At 42.6% G+C, this 18,167-nt stretch overlaps 1 protein-coding gene across 1 annotated transcript in view; it reads right to left on the bottom strand.

The window, feature by feature from the left end:
- Positions 1 to 18,167, bottom strand: part of SLC17A5 (solute carrier family 17 member 5) — a 79,082-nt gene that overhangs the window by 54,627 nt on the left and 6,288 nt on the right. The window contains exon 2 of the mRNA XM_077289891.1: positions 2,068 to 2,264. Within this exon, the coding sequence (XP_077146006.1) occupies positions 2,068 to 2,264 (197 nt within the window). The remainder of the gene's footprint in view (positions 1 to 2,067; positions 2,265 to 18,167) is intronic.

Below are 18,167 nucleotides of genomic sequence, written 5' to 3'. Positions count from 1 at the left end.
CTCCATGTGTTTTAACCCCTTCCCAGGCTAGAAATATTGGTCCCAGGCCGTCGGCTTTCCCTCTCTGGTGCAGAAAATTGTACGGGAGCCCACAACATTTTTCTTTTAAACTGAAGATATTGCGTGCAGATTGTGTGTATGTGTGTGTTTGTGTCTCTCTTTAACTATTTATGTACCATTTTTTCTATTATCTACAGTATCTATATCTGTCTGTGTAAACACTATTCTTCCATGTAGTATGTGAAATAAGAGGTTGGACAAAGAAATGACATCACAATTTTTTTTTTTTTAAATAATAGATCTTTATTTAGGTTATAAAAACAAATTCAAATCCGTATGAAAAAACGCATCAAATCCGCACAGATTTTTACCTGCGTTTTCCAGCAAGCGGTGCAGATTCTGTGCAGAAAATTTCGCAGGCAAATCTGCAACATGTGCACATACCCTGAGCGTCTCCGCAAGATAAATAGACATGCTGCAGTCTATAAAGACGTGCTGCATGTCCGATTATGCAGGTCTGCCACCTGCGTTTTTGTACGCATAGCGGAGATGGGATTTCATAAAATCCCCTTAACTATGCTGTAACATCTGGACGCGCGGATTGGACGCTGCGGCTGTATACAGCGTCCAAGACGCAGCAAATACTGAAGGAATACGCCCCGTGGAAACATACCCTAAAAGCAGTGCGAGTGATGTCAGCGGCACCCCTTGATGATGATTCGTTTGAGGGCGGTAATATGTGCTCTTATACATGACTCTCTGACTTTAAAAAGTTGGAAGTTATGCCCTTCTGTGACTCTGCTTATGAGCCGTGATCCCACCACTTTTTTACTGTCTGGGAAAGGGTCCCAATTAGGACTTTTGCAAATAAGGTCCGCAGAGGACCTTATTTGTTTTGAATGAGGGCATTATTTATTTTGATTGGGGCACCTTTAGTTTTTTTTTCCGGGGGTGGGGTGCTACTTTAAAGGGGACACCCTGGGTCGCTTATTACTTGAAGGGGGCACTTGGCACATTCTAACATTCAAAGCATATGGGACTTTATTACTGTCATGTATACGGGCCTTATTACTATTATTTAAAGATTGGGTTAATAATAACAATAAATCATTTTATTTATATTGAGTCAACACATTAAATAAAATTATTATCCCAATCTTTAAATAATAGTAATAAGGCTTGTATACATGACAGTAATAATGTCCCATATGTTTTGAAGGTTAGAATGTCCAAAGTGCCCCCTTCAAGTAATGAACCGTGTTTTACTACAATATGGTCACTCTATAGGGGCCGATATCGATTTTTTTAATAGTGTGGGGATTTTTATGTTTTTTTTTTTTAAGTTAACAGTTTGCTTCAATTTAGCAATTATGTAGTGGTAGGTGTACAGTTGTATTAGGTAATATTGGTCAGTGTGTGTATATTAGACCATTACTAAAGTGACTACAGAGTGTTTTAGTACGTAGGTAACGGTCATGTCTGGCTTAGCAGCAACATTCGTATACAACAAATATGTAAATATTCTCATTTCAGTGGTGGGAAGGTCGTATGGGGTAGGCATGTACTAGGGAGCTTGGGCCCCTGATCTTTTAAGACTTTTAAGACCCCAGAAACAATCCTGCATCAGACATCTGTCTTAAATCAATAACATTATAATGAAACAGCCCTAAATAAAATCACCAGGCCATTTTTATTTTTAGTTTTTTTTATAGAAAAGAGAACGTTTTAAAAACAAAACAGCAGCCTAATTGCTGCCTTTTTGTGAATTCCATCCCATTTGGAATCACTCCCCATTTTCAGTACATTATATGATAAAATAAATGGGGTCATTCAAAATGGAAAAAAAATTACCCACAAATGACTGTTAATGGGGAAATAAAGTTATAACTCTTGGACTGGAGAGAAGAAAAAAAAACTTAAAGAAAATAAAAACGGTTGAGTCTGAAAGGGTTTATTGTAAGTAAGAAAGAGGCAGAAGCAATAAAGCACAATTCAGAAATGATGCACAGATTCCTTTTTGATTGACCCAAGAGTAAAAGTACACTGTAATAATGGAAGCTTTCTTACCGTGGAGTTATGAGGTTTGCTGGGTCCAGATGAATGGTCAGGGCACACGTTGGCACTTCCGTTTACTCGTTCACTCGATGTTGAATTGACCATATCCACCAGAGCTACACTTAAGTTGACCCGTAGTGCGTACAACATGAAGAAGCCCAGTAATGCCAGTACTGCCAAGTTGTAGCGAGCAGAACAACATGCAGGCACTGTAACACAAGACATCATTGGTGTGAACGGCCACGGAGAATAAAAGGTCGAGATTGTGTGTGCGAGCAGCCAGGAGGGGAAGGTTTCCAGCCCTGCTAATGATGACATTCACTGTTCTGTTTGCTTAGTAGACTAATAGCTCTTTATGTGCACAGAGAGCACGCAAGGCAGTCATAAACACGGATGTAACTGACTGCATGCAAGAGGAATAGGTGGACTCACATACACGTCAGTGATTACCCCTATACGGGACACAGCACATGATACAGTGCTCAGAATATTACTGGAAAAGGTCATTCCTGCCATCTGAAAATATAGTACAGGCCCTCCCATCAGAATTCTCTACGGTAATTTACTTGTATAAACTCCATTTTCTGCGGTGTCCCGTGTTCCGGTGGTGAGTCCATATTTTATAAGCGGTTTGTAAAGGGACAACAGTTTACAGAGAAACCCACCGAGTTTTTTCAATACAGAACATCAAATTCCCTGCATGGATTTACGGTATATGTTGGCTACCTGTGAACATCACTAGAGAACATGTACTGCATACTGTGCTATCCAATTCAATATACAACAGTATGGAGAAAGCTCCGAACCTAACTTAGTAGAAAAAAAGCGGAGACCCAGTTACTATAAAGTCATTCGTTAGCAATGGATTTCGTGCTTTTTTTCTTTAAAAAAAAAAAAAAAAAAGATGGAGCAAAAAGAATTGCAGGATGTCAGTAGTCTGTGGCTGCCAAACCAGGAGCCTGTGAAACTCCTCCGACGTGCCTCTTCTGATTGGTAGGCTCAGTACGATGTCATCATTTTGACGCACACATTACGTCCCCAAGAATGCCGGCAAGAAAGAGGAGGTTCACAGGGCTCTGGTTCGGTGGTCATGGACTACTGACCATGAGGCTGCTGGAACAGGCTCGTGTATTTTCATAGAATATTCAGGGGTATGCCTACATTTTTAAACAAACACTAAACATTTCAATCAGAATCATTTTTAAAAACTGGTCCTTAAATAATATACATATTCATATAATATGAATGATTTCTGTATATTCATAGTAAACAGCATAAATGTCTGCATTTTTACAGAACGGAAATAAGCAGGCATTGTTAATAAATGTTGTTCAAAAAGTAACAGTAAGAATAATTTTATTGACCAGATAAAATGAGCAGTAAACATAAAACCATAAAGACTGCATGGTCCATAAAGATGCCCATCAATACGAGGACACAGGAGCCATTGAGGTCGCAGCCATCAGATGAGCCATCTGCTGGATTTGCCTGGGCATTTTGCTATACAGGTCCTTCTCAAAAAATTAGCATATAGTGTAAAATTTCATTATTTACCATAATGTAATGATTACAATTAAACTTTCATATATTATAGATTCATTATCCACCAACTGAAATTTGTCAGGTCTTTTATTGTTTTAATACTGATGATTTTGGCATACAACTCCTGAAAACCCAAAAAACCTGTCTCAATAAATTAGCATATTTCACCCGTCCAATCAAATAAAAGTGTTTTTTAATAACAAACAAAAAAACCATCAAATAATAATGTTCAGTTATGCACTCAATACTTGGTCGGGAATCCTTTGGCAGAAATGACTGCTTCAATGCGGCGTGGCATGGAGGCAATCAGCCTGTGACACTGCTGAGATGTTATGGAGGCCCAGGATGCTTCAATAGCGGCCTTAAGCTCATCCAGAGTGTTGGGTCTTGCGTCTCTCAACTTTCTCTTCACAATATCCCACAGATTCTCTATGGGGTTCAGGTCAGGAGAGTTGGCAGGCCAATTGAGCACAGTAATACCATGGTCAGTAAACCATTTACCAGTGGTTTTGGCACTGTGAGCAGGTGCCAGGAAGCATGAAGTGCTCCAAAATCTCCTGATAGCTAGCTGCATTGACCCTGCCCTTGATGAAACACAGTGGACCAACACCAGCAGCTGACATGGCACCCCACACCATCACTGACTGTGGGTACTTGACACTGGACTTCAGGCATTTTGGCATTTCCTTCTCCCCAGTCTTCCTCCAGACTCTGGCACCTTGATTTCCGAATGACATGCAAAATTTGCTTTCATCAGAAAAAAGTACTTGGGCCCACTTAGCAACAGTCCAGTGATGCTTCTCTGTAGCCCAGGTCAGGCGCTTCTGCCGCTGTTTATGGTTCAAAAGTGGCTTTACCTGGGGAATGCGGCACCTGTAGCCCATTTCCTGCACACGCCTGTGCACGGTGGCTCTGGATGTTTCCACACCAGACTCAGTCCACTGCTTCCTCAGGTTCCCCAAGGTCTGGAATCGGTCCTTCTCCACAATCTTCCTCAGGGTCCTGTCACCTCTTCTCGTTGTACAGCGTTTTCTGCCACATTGTTTCCTTCCAACAGACTTACCATTGAGGTGCCTTGATACAGCACTCTGGGAACAGCCTATTTGTTGAGAAATTTCTTTCTGGGTCTTACCCTCTTGCTTGAGGGTGTCAATGATGGCCTTCTTGACATCTGTCAGGTCGCTAGTCTTACCCATGATGGGGGTTTTGAGTAATGAACCAGGCAGGGAGTTTTTAAAAGCCTCAGGTATCTTTTGCATGTGTTTAGAGTTAATTAGTTGATTCAGAAGATTAGGGTAATAGGTCATTTAGAGAACCTTTTCTTGATATGCTAATTTATTGAGACAGGTTTTTTGGGTTATCAGGAGTTGTAGGCCAAAATCATCAGTATTAAAACAATAAAAGACCTGACAAATTTCAGTTGGTGGATAATGAATCTATAATATATGAAAGTATAATTGTAATCATTACATTATGGTAAATAATGAAATTTAACACTATATGCTAATTTTTTGAGAAGGACCTGTATAATACCATATTGAGAAGCTGTTGCAACTAAATCAGAATAATTATGTAATAAACAATCACAGAATAAAATAATTTTGTCTTACTTTTTTGGCTCTTGCAGATGATCATATGGGTGCAGCATCTGCTAAGTGAATACTTTACTGGTTTCATTGCACTAGTTAATGCTTAGCAATGGGCTGGACGTTGCAGAGGAACCGAGAAGCTAATTAAAAAGGGAAACCTGCAGGTCTGGTTTAACTTACAAGGATAATAAAATATGACAGTAAGGGTACCGTCACACAGTGCAATTTTGATCGCTACGACGGTACGATTCGTGACGTTCTAGCGATATCGTTACGATATCGCAGTGTCTGACACGCAGCAGCGATCAGGGATCCTGCTGAGAATCGTACGTCGTAGCAGATCGTTTGGAACTTTCTTTCGTCGCTTGATCACCCGCTGACAACGCTGGATCATTGTGTGTGACAGCGATCCAGCGATGCGTTCGCTGGTAACCAGGGTAAACATCGGGTAACTAAGCGCAGGGCCGCGCTTAGTAACCCGATGTTTACCGTGGTTACCAGCGTAAAAGTAAAAAAAAAAAAACCGTACATGCTCACCATCTGATGTCCGTCCGGTCCCTTGCCGTCCGCTTCCTGCTCTGACAGATCCGGCCATACAGTGAGAGCAGAGTGCAGCGGTGACGTCACCGCTGTGATCTGCTCTCACTTTCCGGCCGGCAGACAGTCAGAGCGGGAAGCGGACGGCAAGGGACCGGACGGACATCAGATGGTGAGCATGTACGGTTTGTTTTTTTTTACTTTTACGCTGGTAACCACGGTAAACATCGGGTTACTAAGCGCGGCCCTGCGCTTAGTTACCCGATGTTTACCCTGGTTACCCGGGGACTTCGGCATCGCTCCAGCGCCGTGATTGCAACGTGTGACCGCAGTCTACGACGCTGGAGCGATAATCATACGATCGCTGCGACGTCACGGATCGTGCCGTCGTAGCGATCAAAATTGCACTGTGTGACGGTACCCTTACTGTTTGTTTAAAGATCTGAAAACGTGAGACAAACTGCCTTGCTTCTATATGTGAATGATGAAGAGCAATTTTAAAGGGACTGTCAGCACAGACTAATTGCTCAAACTAAGTCCCGCCACTCGGGGCTTCATAGCAGGGCCAATCATTTAAATACACCTTCCTACCTGCTTGTTGTCCCTGTATCTCCAGGGTTAAAAGTTGATCAGCAATTTCTCATTTTTCCAATAAAACTTACAAAACAACTTTGAAGTGGGTTTGAGGGGCTATGTGAATTCCCAGAAGTGACACCATTTTAAAAACTGCACCCCTCAAAGTGCTCAAAACCACCTTCAAAAAGTTTATTAACCCTTAAGGTGTGTCACTGAATTAAAGCAATGTGGAAGGAAAAAAGGAAAATTTTACTTTTCCCCACAAAAATGTTAAAATTTAGCCCCAAACTTTTCACTTTTGCAAGGGTAACAGAAGAAAATGGGCCATACAATTTGTTGAGTGATTTCTCCTGAGTACACCGATAGCCCAAATGTGGAAAAAAAAAACTACTGTTTGGGCGCACAGCAGGGCTTGGACGTGAAGGAGCGCCGTTTGATTTTTGAAACACAAAATTGGCTGGAATAGATGTCATGTCACGTTTGCAGAGCCCCTGATGTGCCTAGACAGTGGAAACCCACCAGAAGTGACACCATTTTGGAAACTACACGCCTCAAGGAATTTATTTAAAGGCGTGGTGAGCACCTTGAACCCACAGGTGCCTCATAGAATTTTATAACGTTGAGCTGTGTAAATAAAGTAAATAAAACTATACATTTTTCCCACAAAAATGTTGTTTTGGCCTCATATTATTCATTTTCACGAGGGTAACAGGAAAAAAAATGGACTGCACTACTGTTTGGTTGCGCAGACAGGCTCGGAAGGGAAGGAGATTCATTTCAATTTTCGAGCGCCATTTTGGGTGGAATAGATTGCAGATGTCATGTCACATTTGACCAGCCCCTAACATGCCAAAACTCCCCACAAATTACCCCATTTTTGAAACTACACCTCAAGGAATTCATATACAATTTTTAAACCTCAGGCGGTACACTAAATTGTATAACATTGGGCTGAGTTAATAGAAAATTATCATTTATTCCACTAGAATGCTGCTTTGGCCCCAAATTTTTAATTTTCAGAAAGAGTAGTAGAAGAAAACGAACTTTACAATTTGTTATGCAATTTCTTATGGGTGTGCCAATATACAATATGGGGTCGAAAACTACTTTTGAGGCACAGTGCAGAGCTCAAAATGGAAGGAGCGGCATATAATAGTGCACATTTTGTTGTCATGGTTTGTGGATGCTGTGTCACATTGGTAGAGTCCCTGAGGTGTTAGAACAGTGGAACCCCACATAAGTGACCCCATTTTAGAAACTACACCTCTAAATGAATTCATCTAAGGGTACAGAGATCATATTGACACCACAAATGCGTCACAGAATTTTATACCATTGGGCGGTGAAGAAAAAATAATTACATTTTTACCATAAAAAAAATGTTGTTTTAGCCCCAGATTTTACATTTTCACATGGGGAAATAGGTAAAACTGGCACCAAAATTTGTTACACAATTTCTGCTGAACGTGGCAATACCTCTTATGTAGCTTTACAGTATGGCTTAGCCACACGTCGAGACTCAGAAGGGAAGTAGAAATTTTGACAGTAGTTTGCAGACTCCATATATAGAGGTCCTAAGTGCCAAACGAGCAGAAACCATCTCAAGTTACCAATTTTGAAAATTATACCCCTCTGGGAATTTATCTACAGGCGTAGTGACAATTTTGACTCCATGGGCATTTTCCAGAAACAAACAGCATTGGATGTTTCTGAGTGAAAATTGCAAATCTGCCATTGCAGGGCCCATACACTGTAGTGACCATATATTTAGCCCAGCTTGTGCTTCTGGAAACATGGACCTCATAAATCAAGCGGGCTGTATTTGATACAGAAAGAAAGAGCCCCTAATTTAATCATAATTGTCTTGTTTAAATGACCAAAGCAATAACAGGATAGAGATACAGGTGTGTGATAGATTATATATATATATACACACACACACACACATACATGCTGCTCAAAAAGAATAAAAAATAAGGGGAACACTAGAATCCCACATCCTAGTTCTCACTGAATGAAATATGAAATATTCCAGTTATGAATCTTTATTCATTACATAGTGGAATGTGTTGAGAACAATAAAACCTAAAAATGATCAACGTAAATCACAACTAATATCCCACGGAGGTCTGGAGTTGGAATGATGCTCAAAATCAAAGTGGATAATGAAGTTACAGGCTGATCCAACTTCAGTGGAAATGCCTCCAGACAAGGAAATGATGCTCAATAGTGTGTGTGGCCTCCACGTGCCTGTATGATCTCCCTACAATGCCTGGGCATGCTCCTGAAGAGGCGGCGGATGGTCTCCTGAGGGATCTCCTCCCAGACCTGGACTAAAGCATCCGCCAACTCCTGGTGTAACGTGACGTTGGTAGATGGTGCAAGACATGATGTCCCAGATGTGTTCAATCGGATTCCGGTCTGGGGAATGGGCGGGCTAGTCCATAGCTTCAATGCCTTCATCTTGCAGGAACTGCTAACACACTCCAGCCTGGCATTGTCCTGCATTAGGAGGAACCCAGGGCCAACCGCACCAGCATATGTTCTCACAAGGGGTCTGAGGATCTCATCTCGGTACCTAATGGCAGTCAGGCTACCTCTGGTGAGCACATGGAGGGCTGTACGGCCCTCCAAAGAAATGCCACCCCACACCATTACTGACTCACTGCCAACCGATCATGCTGGCAGGAGATCGCTCTCCACGGCGTCTCCAGACTGTCATGTCTGTCACATGTGCTCAGTGTAAACCTGCTTTCATCTGTGAAGAGCACAGGGCGCCAGTGGCGAATTTGCCAATCCAGGTGTTCTGTGGCAAATGCCAAGCGTCCTGCACGATGTTGAGCTGTGAGCACAATCCCCATCTGTGGACGTTGGGCACTCAGACCATCCTCATGGAGTCGGTTTCTAACTGTTTGTGCAGACACATGCACATTTGACTGTGGCAGTGCTCCTCCTGTTGCTCCTTGCACAAAGGCTGAGGTAGCGGTCCTGCTGCTGGGTTGTTGCCCTCCTACGGCCCCCTCTATGTCTCCTGGTGTACTGGCCTGTCTCCTGGTAGCGCCTCCAGCCTCTGGACACTACGCTGACAGACACAGCAAACCTTCTTGCCACAGCTCGCATTGATGTACCATCCTGGATGAGCTGCACTACCTGAGCCACTTGTGTGGGTTGTAGAGTCTGTCTCATGCTACCACAAGTGTGAAAGCACAACCAACATTCAAAAGTGACCAAAACATCAGCCAGAAAGCATTGGTACTGAGATGTGGTCTGAGGTCCCCACCTGAAGAACCACTCCTTTATTGAGGGTGTCTTGATAATTGCCAATAATTTCCATCTGTTGTCTATTCCATTTGCACAACAGCATGTGAAATTGATTGTCAATCAGTGTTGCTTCCTAAGTGGACAGTTTGATTTCACAGAAGTTTGATTTACTTGGAGTTATATTCTGTTGTTTAAATGTTCCCTTTATTTTTTTGAGCAGTGTATGTGTATATGTATATCTCACACACAAAATTGTTGGTAGCCATCTATTTCAGTAAGAAAACCTGCAATGCTCAATTATATAACTTGAAAATGACAAGTCATTTTCAATTTAAATTTTTGAAATCTGACCAATGTCACTTTATGTGGTAACTCTGGAGTGCATCAACAAATCCCAGTGATTTTGAGACTGTTTATTCGTGGCACATTATAATTTATGATAATGATAAATGTAGGTCAATTTTTTTTATTCACTAAAAATATCAAAAATTTGAGAAAAATGGAAGAAAAAGCCATTTTTAAACTTTGAATGATTATCCCTTTAATTCTGATAGTCATACCATACAAAAAAACATTAATAAACAACATTTCCCTCATGTCGGTTTTACATCAGCACCACTTGTAAAATGTTCTTTTATTTTATTAGCTTTTTAGGAGGTTTAAAAATGTAGCAGCAATTTTTCATTTTATTGAAATTTGCAAAATTTATTTTTTTAGGGACCTATCCAGGTTTGAAGTGACTTTGGGAATCCTATATATTGGGAAACCCCCCAAAGTGATACCATTTTAAAAACAGCACCCCCCGACATATTGAAAACGGCTGTCAGGTAGTTTATTAACCCTTCAGGTGATTTTCAGGTATTAATGCAAAGTGACATGACAGGAATGAAAAATTGTATTTTTACCACCTAAATGTCACTAACCTGAACAGGCCACTATAGACGACAGACTTTGTGGTGGCTATTTGGCTGTGAATTGCCATGGCAAACATCAGGACCACACAATCCTGATCTCAGGGTGCCAATGGGGATAAGGAGGGAGCAGCCACACTGTTAACCATTTATAATGATGTTTTCACTATTGACAGCAGAATCTAAGCAGTTAAACAGATATGGACGGTGCCAACACTGATCGTGGCTGAGACAGCAAGTTGTCAGCTATAGTGTACAGCTGACAGCTGCTGGATTGTCACCTGTATGGGGAGGCTATTCTCTTATGTGTCAAGTCAGTAAAAAGACGTATTGGCGGTCATTAAGGTCATTATTTGGCAGTGAACTACCATGCCAAACATCAGGACCACACAATCAAGATCTCAGGGTGCCAATGATCTTAAAGAGGAAGCCTCCACACTCTGTTAACCATCTAGATGCTATAGTCATTATTGACAGCAGCATTGAAGGGGTTAAACGGCCATGGCTGTCACCTGCCCTACAAAATCACAGGATTCATTTTTATTTTCTGTTTTACACTTTCAGACATTGAACTAAATAAAAAAAATAAAATAACACGGATTACGAGAAATTGCAGGTCCCTTAATTGTATTAGCTTATGACGCAGGAAGCCAGTGATGTCTGTGAGACGTTGCAGGCAGTAATGACATTATAATTAATGTGTTATTCTATAACATAGGACAAGGTAGAAATCACATGATTCTAATTCAGATCACTGGGAATTCTCCATTGACGTATGTGTAATAGCCATATTAGTACACTCCTCAAAAGAAATGAAGGGAAACACTAGAATTATACATCAGATATCAATGAACAAAATTTGAAAATCTTTACTGATGTAAATTGTGATTTTTTTTAATAACCAAATCACATCAACAAATTGAGAACTGATAAAAAGAAACAACACAAAAATCAAAAGTAAAATACTGAAATCCCAGGAGGATCCAATGTGTGTGAATTTCATTCTGAAAACTCAATATGCAAATTGTCTCTTCAGAAAGAAGAGGACTAGGACTCTAGTGCCACCTATTGGAGGCAGCGATCCTAAAAGTCAATATGGACTCTTCCAAGGGAATCTGTCAGGTCCCCATGACCCCAGAACCACCAGAAGTTGTGTCTGTGTATGTAAATATCCTGCCTAACAGTCCCTGTATTACATTACATACATAAACAGATCTTTAGAAAAAGCATTTCTAAAGTATGTTTATGATATGTAAATGAGGGCTTTGATTAGTCGATGGGGCGTTAGCATCCCCACACTAGTTGGCCCACTTACAAGTGCTATACTTACCTCGTGGGGCTTCTGTTCCTTGTGGCATTCAACCTCCGAAGCCGGGTGTACTCGTGTCAGCTTCAGAAAGGCGCACTGCGCATGATCGGAAGTGCAGAAAACTTTCTGTCATATGCAGTCCACCTGTCTGTCGCTTGTAAGTCATGTTATCACACCCACAGGGGCGTGATAACATTTAAATGGGGTGACTAGACCCCTGGACTAGTCAAAGCCCTCATTTACATATCATAAACGGACTTCAGAAATACTTTTTCTAAAGATCCATTTATGTATATAACAAAGGAACTGTTAGGCAGGGTGTTTACATATGCAGACAACTGCTGGTGGTTCTCAGGGCTCAGGGGACCTGATAGGTTCTTTTTAAAGAGCCTTGCCATGTGACTTAGGCGCGAGTCTCTCGCATCAATACCCGCCACTGCCGCCAGCACTCGGGACCGGCGTGTGCGGTTGCATAGAAATACATGCAGCCGCACGCTTTGGTCACGAGTGCCGGCAGCAGTGCCAGGTATTGATGCGCAAGTTTCTTGCATCACACTCGCAAGTGTGACCCCGGCCTTAGGCAGGTGTCACAAGACCATCAATTCTCTCATACAAGAGAATCGGGACAATTATGCTAATGTCACTCAGATGTCAGAATTTGATCCAAGTCAAGTGTCAGCTTAGTGTTTATAGATTCTCTCGCATGAGAGAATCAGAGTAAATTTGTGGAGAAGACAGATAACTTAATTTCTCCATGTTCTCCATTGTCTGTGAGCATACACCGGACTGCACTCAGTGCAGATCTGCATTGCCCCATAGAACAACATTGGGAAGTGCGCTATCCGAAAAGACCTTGGATAGCACTCAGCCGTGTTATATGCTCGTGTGAGAGAGCCCCAATAGTTTTATTAGAAACATGAACACCAGTAGCCGGTCGGAGGCAATTTTGTACATTCTGTCAGTGTTCTTCCTGGCCCTCTTTGCATAAAAGAACAGATATTGGTGATGCTGCTGGCTTGTTGCCCTTCTATGGACCTATTCAGCTCTTCTCGTGTAAAGGCCCATATATTCAATGCTGTAGAGATTGCTGGGATACATGGCAAATCTTCTTGCGATGGTATGGATGTGCTAGACTATATGTATAACTATATGACTGTAGTATCAGTCAGGAAGGAGACCGTAATTATCTATGGCCACCACCTGCAAAACTACTTCCTTTGGTGGGTTGTCTAGCTGTTGATTCTCCAATGCATCTGCTGTCATTTTCATTTGCTCCAAAGCAGGTATGATTCCCAATTGGTTGGGGGGGGGGGGGGGGGGTCGGCAATACGCTGCTGCTGGCTGCACGGCAAACGCTATCCCCACCAGTAGAGGGCCAATGGCCACACTAATGACAATCTTATATTTATTTTAATGAGAAACATAAGTGGTAATGAGGCATCACTGTGGGAGGAGTTGCACCCTTATGCTTTCCTAACTGGATAGATTGATATCCCTAAAGCTCAAACTAAGTACAGGTGCTCAGAGCTTCACGGCACAGCCAATCACTTGCGTGTTTAACCTCAATCTATATGCCCCACCTTTTTGATTGATAGCTCTGGCTTCATAGATCCAAAAAAGGTTGGAGATAGAAGGAAACCAAGCAGGTGGGACGGTATATCTAAATGTTTGGCCCCACCAAGAGTGCACAGAGACCCTGTATTTGGTTTGAACAGTCATTCTGTGCTGACAGAGTCCCTTTAACCCCTTACTGCCATCGGACGTACTATTACGCCAATGGCAGTATCCCCCGCTTTGATGTAGGCTCCGGCGGTGAGCCCACCTCAAACCCGGGACATGTCAGCTGGTTTGAACAGCTGACTTGTGCCCGCAATAGCCCCGGGCGGAATTGCGATTTGCCCAGAGCTATTAACTAGTTAATGCCGTTAACTGACAGTAGCATTTAACAAGCGCTTCCGGCCATCGGGCCGGAAATGCCCACACCGGTGACCTGCGTCACGTGATCGCGAGTCACCGATGTGTCAGCATGACAACCAACCTTGAGACCTCTATGGTTGCTGATGTCGGATTGCTGTGAGCGTCACCCTGTGGTCAGTGCTCATAGCAAGTCTGCAATTCAGCTACGTAGAGGCGATCTGAGCATCGCCTCTATGTAGCAGAGCCAATCAAGTTGTGGCAGCTTCTAGCCTCCCATGGAGACTATTGAAGCATGCCAAAAGTAAAAAAAAAATTTTTTTAAAATAAAAAAAAAAAGTATGAAAGTTCAAACCACCCCTCTTCGCCCCATTCAAAATAAAAAAATAAATAAAATTAAACAGACATATTTGGTATCGCCGTGTTCAGAATCGCCTGATCAATTAAAAAAAAGGGATTAACCTGATCACTTAACGGCGTAGTGAGAAAAAAAAAAAAAGTAAAAACGCCAGAATTACGTTTTTTTTTGTTGCCAAAACTTTGCATTAAAATGTACGGGTGATCAAAAGATCGTATCATTAAAAACATAAGCTCAGCACGCTAAAAATAAGCCCTCACCCAACCCAAGAAAAAAAAAAATGGAGACGCACGCTACGAGTCACGGAAAAGAATGCAATTTTTTTTTTTTTTTAAGCAAACTTTGGAATTTTTTTTCACCACTTAGGCTGTTTTCACACTAGCGTCGGTACGGGGCCGTCGCGCTGCGTCGGCCCGACGTACCGACGCATACGGTGAAAAAAATGCACAACGGGGGCAGTGGAAGCAGTCTTATGACACTTCCTGCTGCCCCATTGCAAGGTCCAGGGAGAAGGGGGCAGAGTTTTGGCCGCGCATGCGCGTTCAAAAATGGTGGACTTGACGCACAAAAAAACGGAATGTAACGTTTTTATGTGGCGGTGCGCCAAAACACGACACAACCGTCGCACGACGGTTGCGACGTGTGGCACTGCGTCGCTAATAAAAAGTCTATGGAGAAAAAAACGCATCCTGCGGGCAACTTTGCAGGATGCTTTTTTTCCCCACAACGACGCATTGCGACGTGCAGTGCCCGACGCTAGTGTGAAAGTAGCCCAAGATAAAAAAAAACCTAGACATGTTTGGTGTCTATGAACTCGTAATAAGATGAACGGAGAATCATGATGGCAGGTCAGTTTTAGCATTTAGTGAACCTAGCAAAAAAGCCAAGCAAAAAACAAGTGTGGGATTGCACTTTTTTTTGCAATTTCACCACACTTGGTATTTTTTTCCCGTTTTTTGTTACACGACATGGTAAAACCAATGGTGTCGTTCAAAAGTGCAACTCGTCATACAAAAAATAAGTCCTCAGATGGCCATATTGACGGAAAAATAACAAAGTTAGGGTATGTGCACACGTTGCGGAATCCATTGCGGATTTTTCAGCACAGATTCTGAAAAACCCGCAAGTAAAACACCCTGCATTTTACCTGCGGTTTCAACCTGCGGTTTTACACCTGCGGATTCCAATTATGGAACAGGTGTAAAACGCTGCGAAATCAGCACAAAGAATTGACATGCTGCAGAAAATAAACAGCAGCGTTTCTGCGCGGAATTGTCCGCAGCATGTTCACTGCAGATTTGGTTTTCCATAGGTTTACATGGTACTGTACAACGCATGGAAAACTGCTGCGAATAAGCAGTGTCAAATCCGCTGCGGATCTGCAGCCAAATCCGCAATGCGTGCACATACCCTTATGGTTCTGGAAAGAAGGGGAGCGAAAAACGAAAACGCAAAACCGAAAAAAGCTCCGGGGGTTAAGGGGTTAACGAGTAACTAAACTTTTTGCAGGCAGTTTACATGCCTGCAGATCGGTGGAATTCTGGGTCCGGAGACCCCACTGTTCGCTCAAAAAATGGCAGAGAAGTGTGCAGCTTGGGTGCATAAGTGCACATAGTACAGATAGAAAGCTGATGGCATATTAAATGCCAGTCTTGCTTAATTTTTCTTCTTAATAGAGATTTTACGTGAATTTGAAAACTGCACAATATATTTGGAGTTTAACTGTTATTTTATAGAGCCATTTATATTTGTATAAAGCAATCTAGCCTTAAAGGGGTTCACCACTACCTACTCAGACAACCCCATCACAATTGCTATATTCCCCCTTATAAAAAAAACCAAACAATTCCTCTGAAACATGATGTCTACAGCATATAGTTTTATGTGCTGTAATTATCATGATTACTAATGAAGATGATGGGCTACATACTATACCCCAGTAAAAAAAAAAATGTTGTTGCTCATTACAGCTAAAGTAAGATAGAAATGTAAAGATCCTCCCTGCTGCTTGGAACAGATCTTATTTGCTTTGGGTTGTATAAACACTAAAAGCTTCTTGTGCAAGAGAACACTTTGCTCCATGTTCTCAAGTTGTTGTTGAGGATTTTACGCTAGCCCAAGAACACGAAATTGTAAAAATATGATGTCAAGCACATAATTCACAAGACTGCTGCGACCGATCATTAGCTAAGGTGAATGATTCACTTAATGAGCATGTGGATCGCCCCCCATGTAAGGGCAATGGGGTACTCGGTACCGGGTCCTTCGGTTCGGGGGATTTCACGGTGGCCCGACCCGGTCCGTGGCCCTTTGAGGGACGTCCAATAAAAGGGAAAGTTTGTATAATGTTCGTGACGCCACCTGTGGTACTCGGTCAGGATGACCGACGCTACTTAGGGGTCCGCTGGGGTGATGTTATGGCAGCTAGATGGTGTACCTTCCCACAGGTGAAGTGTATCCCCAGGGCTTCCCAGAAGTGTAGATGGTGGATAATGTAAAGCGCAGGGAATAACGAGGACACAAGGTTGCAGTCTCTTTACCTTTTACTGAAGACTTCAGCATCCACAGTCCAGGGTACAGACCACAGGGCAGGCAGAGTCCGGCCGGTCTGAAGGCAAATCCAGAGTCCCCTTATCCAGGTGGAAATCAGTAGCCTTCCTCTAGCGCCTGGGTGTTGTAGTACCTCCCTGCTGAGCTTCTCGGTAAGGTCCTCACAACTGTTGTAGATGTTCTAGATGTTATTTCTTCCTCTCTGTCCCCCAGATGGTATGGATAGGACAAACCAGTATGACTGATGGCCTGAGGCTTTTTACAGGGACCCTAGAGACGCCCCGACCCCCACAAGTTGCCACCATGTCTCCTAGGTATTAAGGTCGGGCAGCCAACTTGGAATTGACTGTCCTGACGGTCTCTGGAGCAAGTCTTGGAGACGGTTGCTCCCTCTGTGTTCCGGCCACTGACTACGCGCCTCAGAAGGAGGCAGCGTATTACAGGGCAGAACTCCTTCTGGTGTTATCTCCTTGTGCTATGACTTCGTTTCTCACCCGCTACAATACAATTCTCTTCGTGTCCTTTCTTAGGATGCTGCCACTCGTGGGGCAGGCGCAGCTCCATAGCTTTCTGTCCCGCTAGACATCCGACAGGATCCCACCAGTCAGGGGCCCTCTGTCTGCAGCTCCGATGTTCCTCCTTTCCCCCTGTCTGCCTGACAGGTGTTGCATGGGCCAAGCCCAGTCAGCTTCTCTCTAACTTTCCATCCAGCCCACCAGTTTTACCCTTTTGTGAGGAGTGCCCTAGTAGATAGGAGCAAGGCTCCCCCTGGTGGTCTGGAGTGTGAAGTGTGGTGTATGGTTTGTGATACCTGGTAGGAAGATCTCCTTTATTGCCATCAGACGTAATATCACTCCCCCTGGTGGAAGAACGACATTACTTCAACGACCAGGACTCTGGGGCGCTGCACATGTATGTAAAGTTGTCTCTGTAAGACCCGAATTAAAAAGGGTTTATATCAAGATTGAAAGTTATCCCCTATTAATAGCATCATCCTGTTCACTGGGGGTCCAACTGCTGGATTCCCCAACAGATCCCGAAATGAGGCTCTGAAGAGCCCCTTATGATTAGGACAAAATGGAGCATGCACTCCTTCATTCTTTATGGGACAGTTGATGAAAGCAGACTCCACACTTGACACAACTGATTACAAGTTATTTTTTGGACTATTTCCTGATTTTAGGTAGCTTTCAGTTGTTAACATGGTTGTGAAACTTACAAAAAAAAGTAAAAGCAGCGTTATACTGTACATTTTCACATGTGGCCGGATTGCTGTAGATTTGGATATTCAGTTTGGATTTGTGCATGGAAAACTCACAGCCGATTACATTTACAGCCTTTCAGATGAGATATGAACAAATATCTTTTTTTTTTCCCTTTTAATTTTTAACACAGAAAATAACCTGCTGTAAAACTTTGAAAATCCGAGGCAAATTAATTTCTGTTGCTAATCTTCACTGTTAGTGCTCAGTCACGTCAGGGATTTTTTTTAAAAAAAGGTCCAAGTTTCACCAGTGTTTTTGATCAGAGTTTGGTCAGTGTGTCAATTTTTAAAAATGGAGATT

This window comes from Ranitomeya variabilis, chromosome 2, assembly GCF_051348905.1.
Source record: "Ranitomeya variabilis isolate aRanVar5 chromosome 2, aRanVar5.hap1, whole genome shotgun sequence".
In the NCBI taxonomy this organism is placed as follows: domain Eukaryota; kingdom Metazoa; phylum Chordata; class Amphibia; order Anura; family Dendrobatidae; genus Ranitomeya; species Ranitomeya variabilis.
The sequence above is the reverse complement of the archived record's forward strand: the minus strand, read 5'-3'. Positions and strand labels throughout refer to the sequence as shown.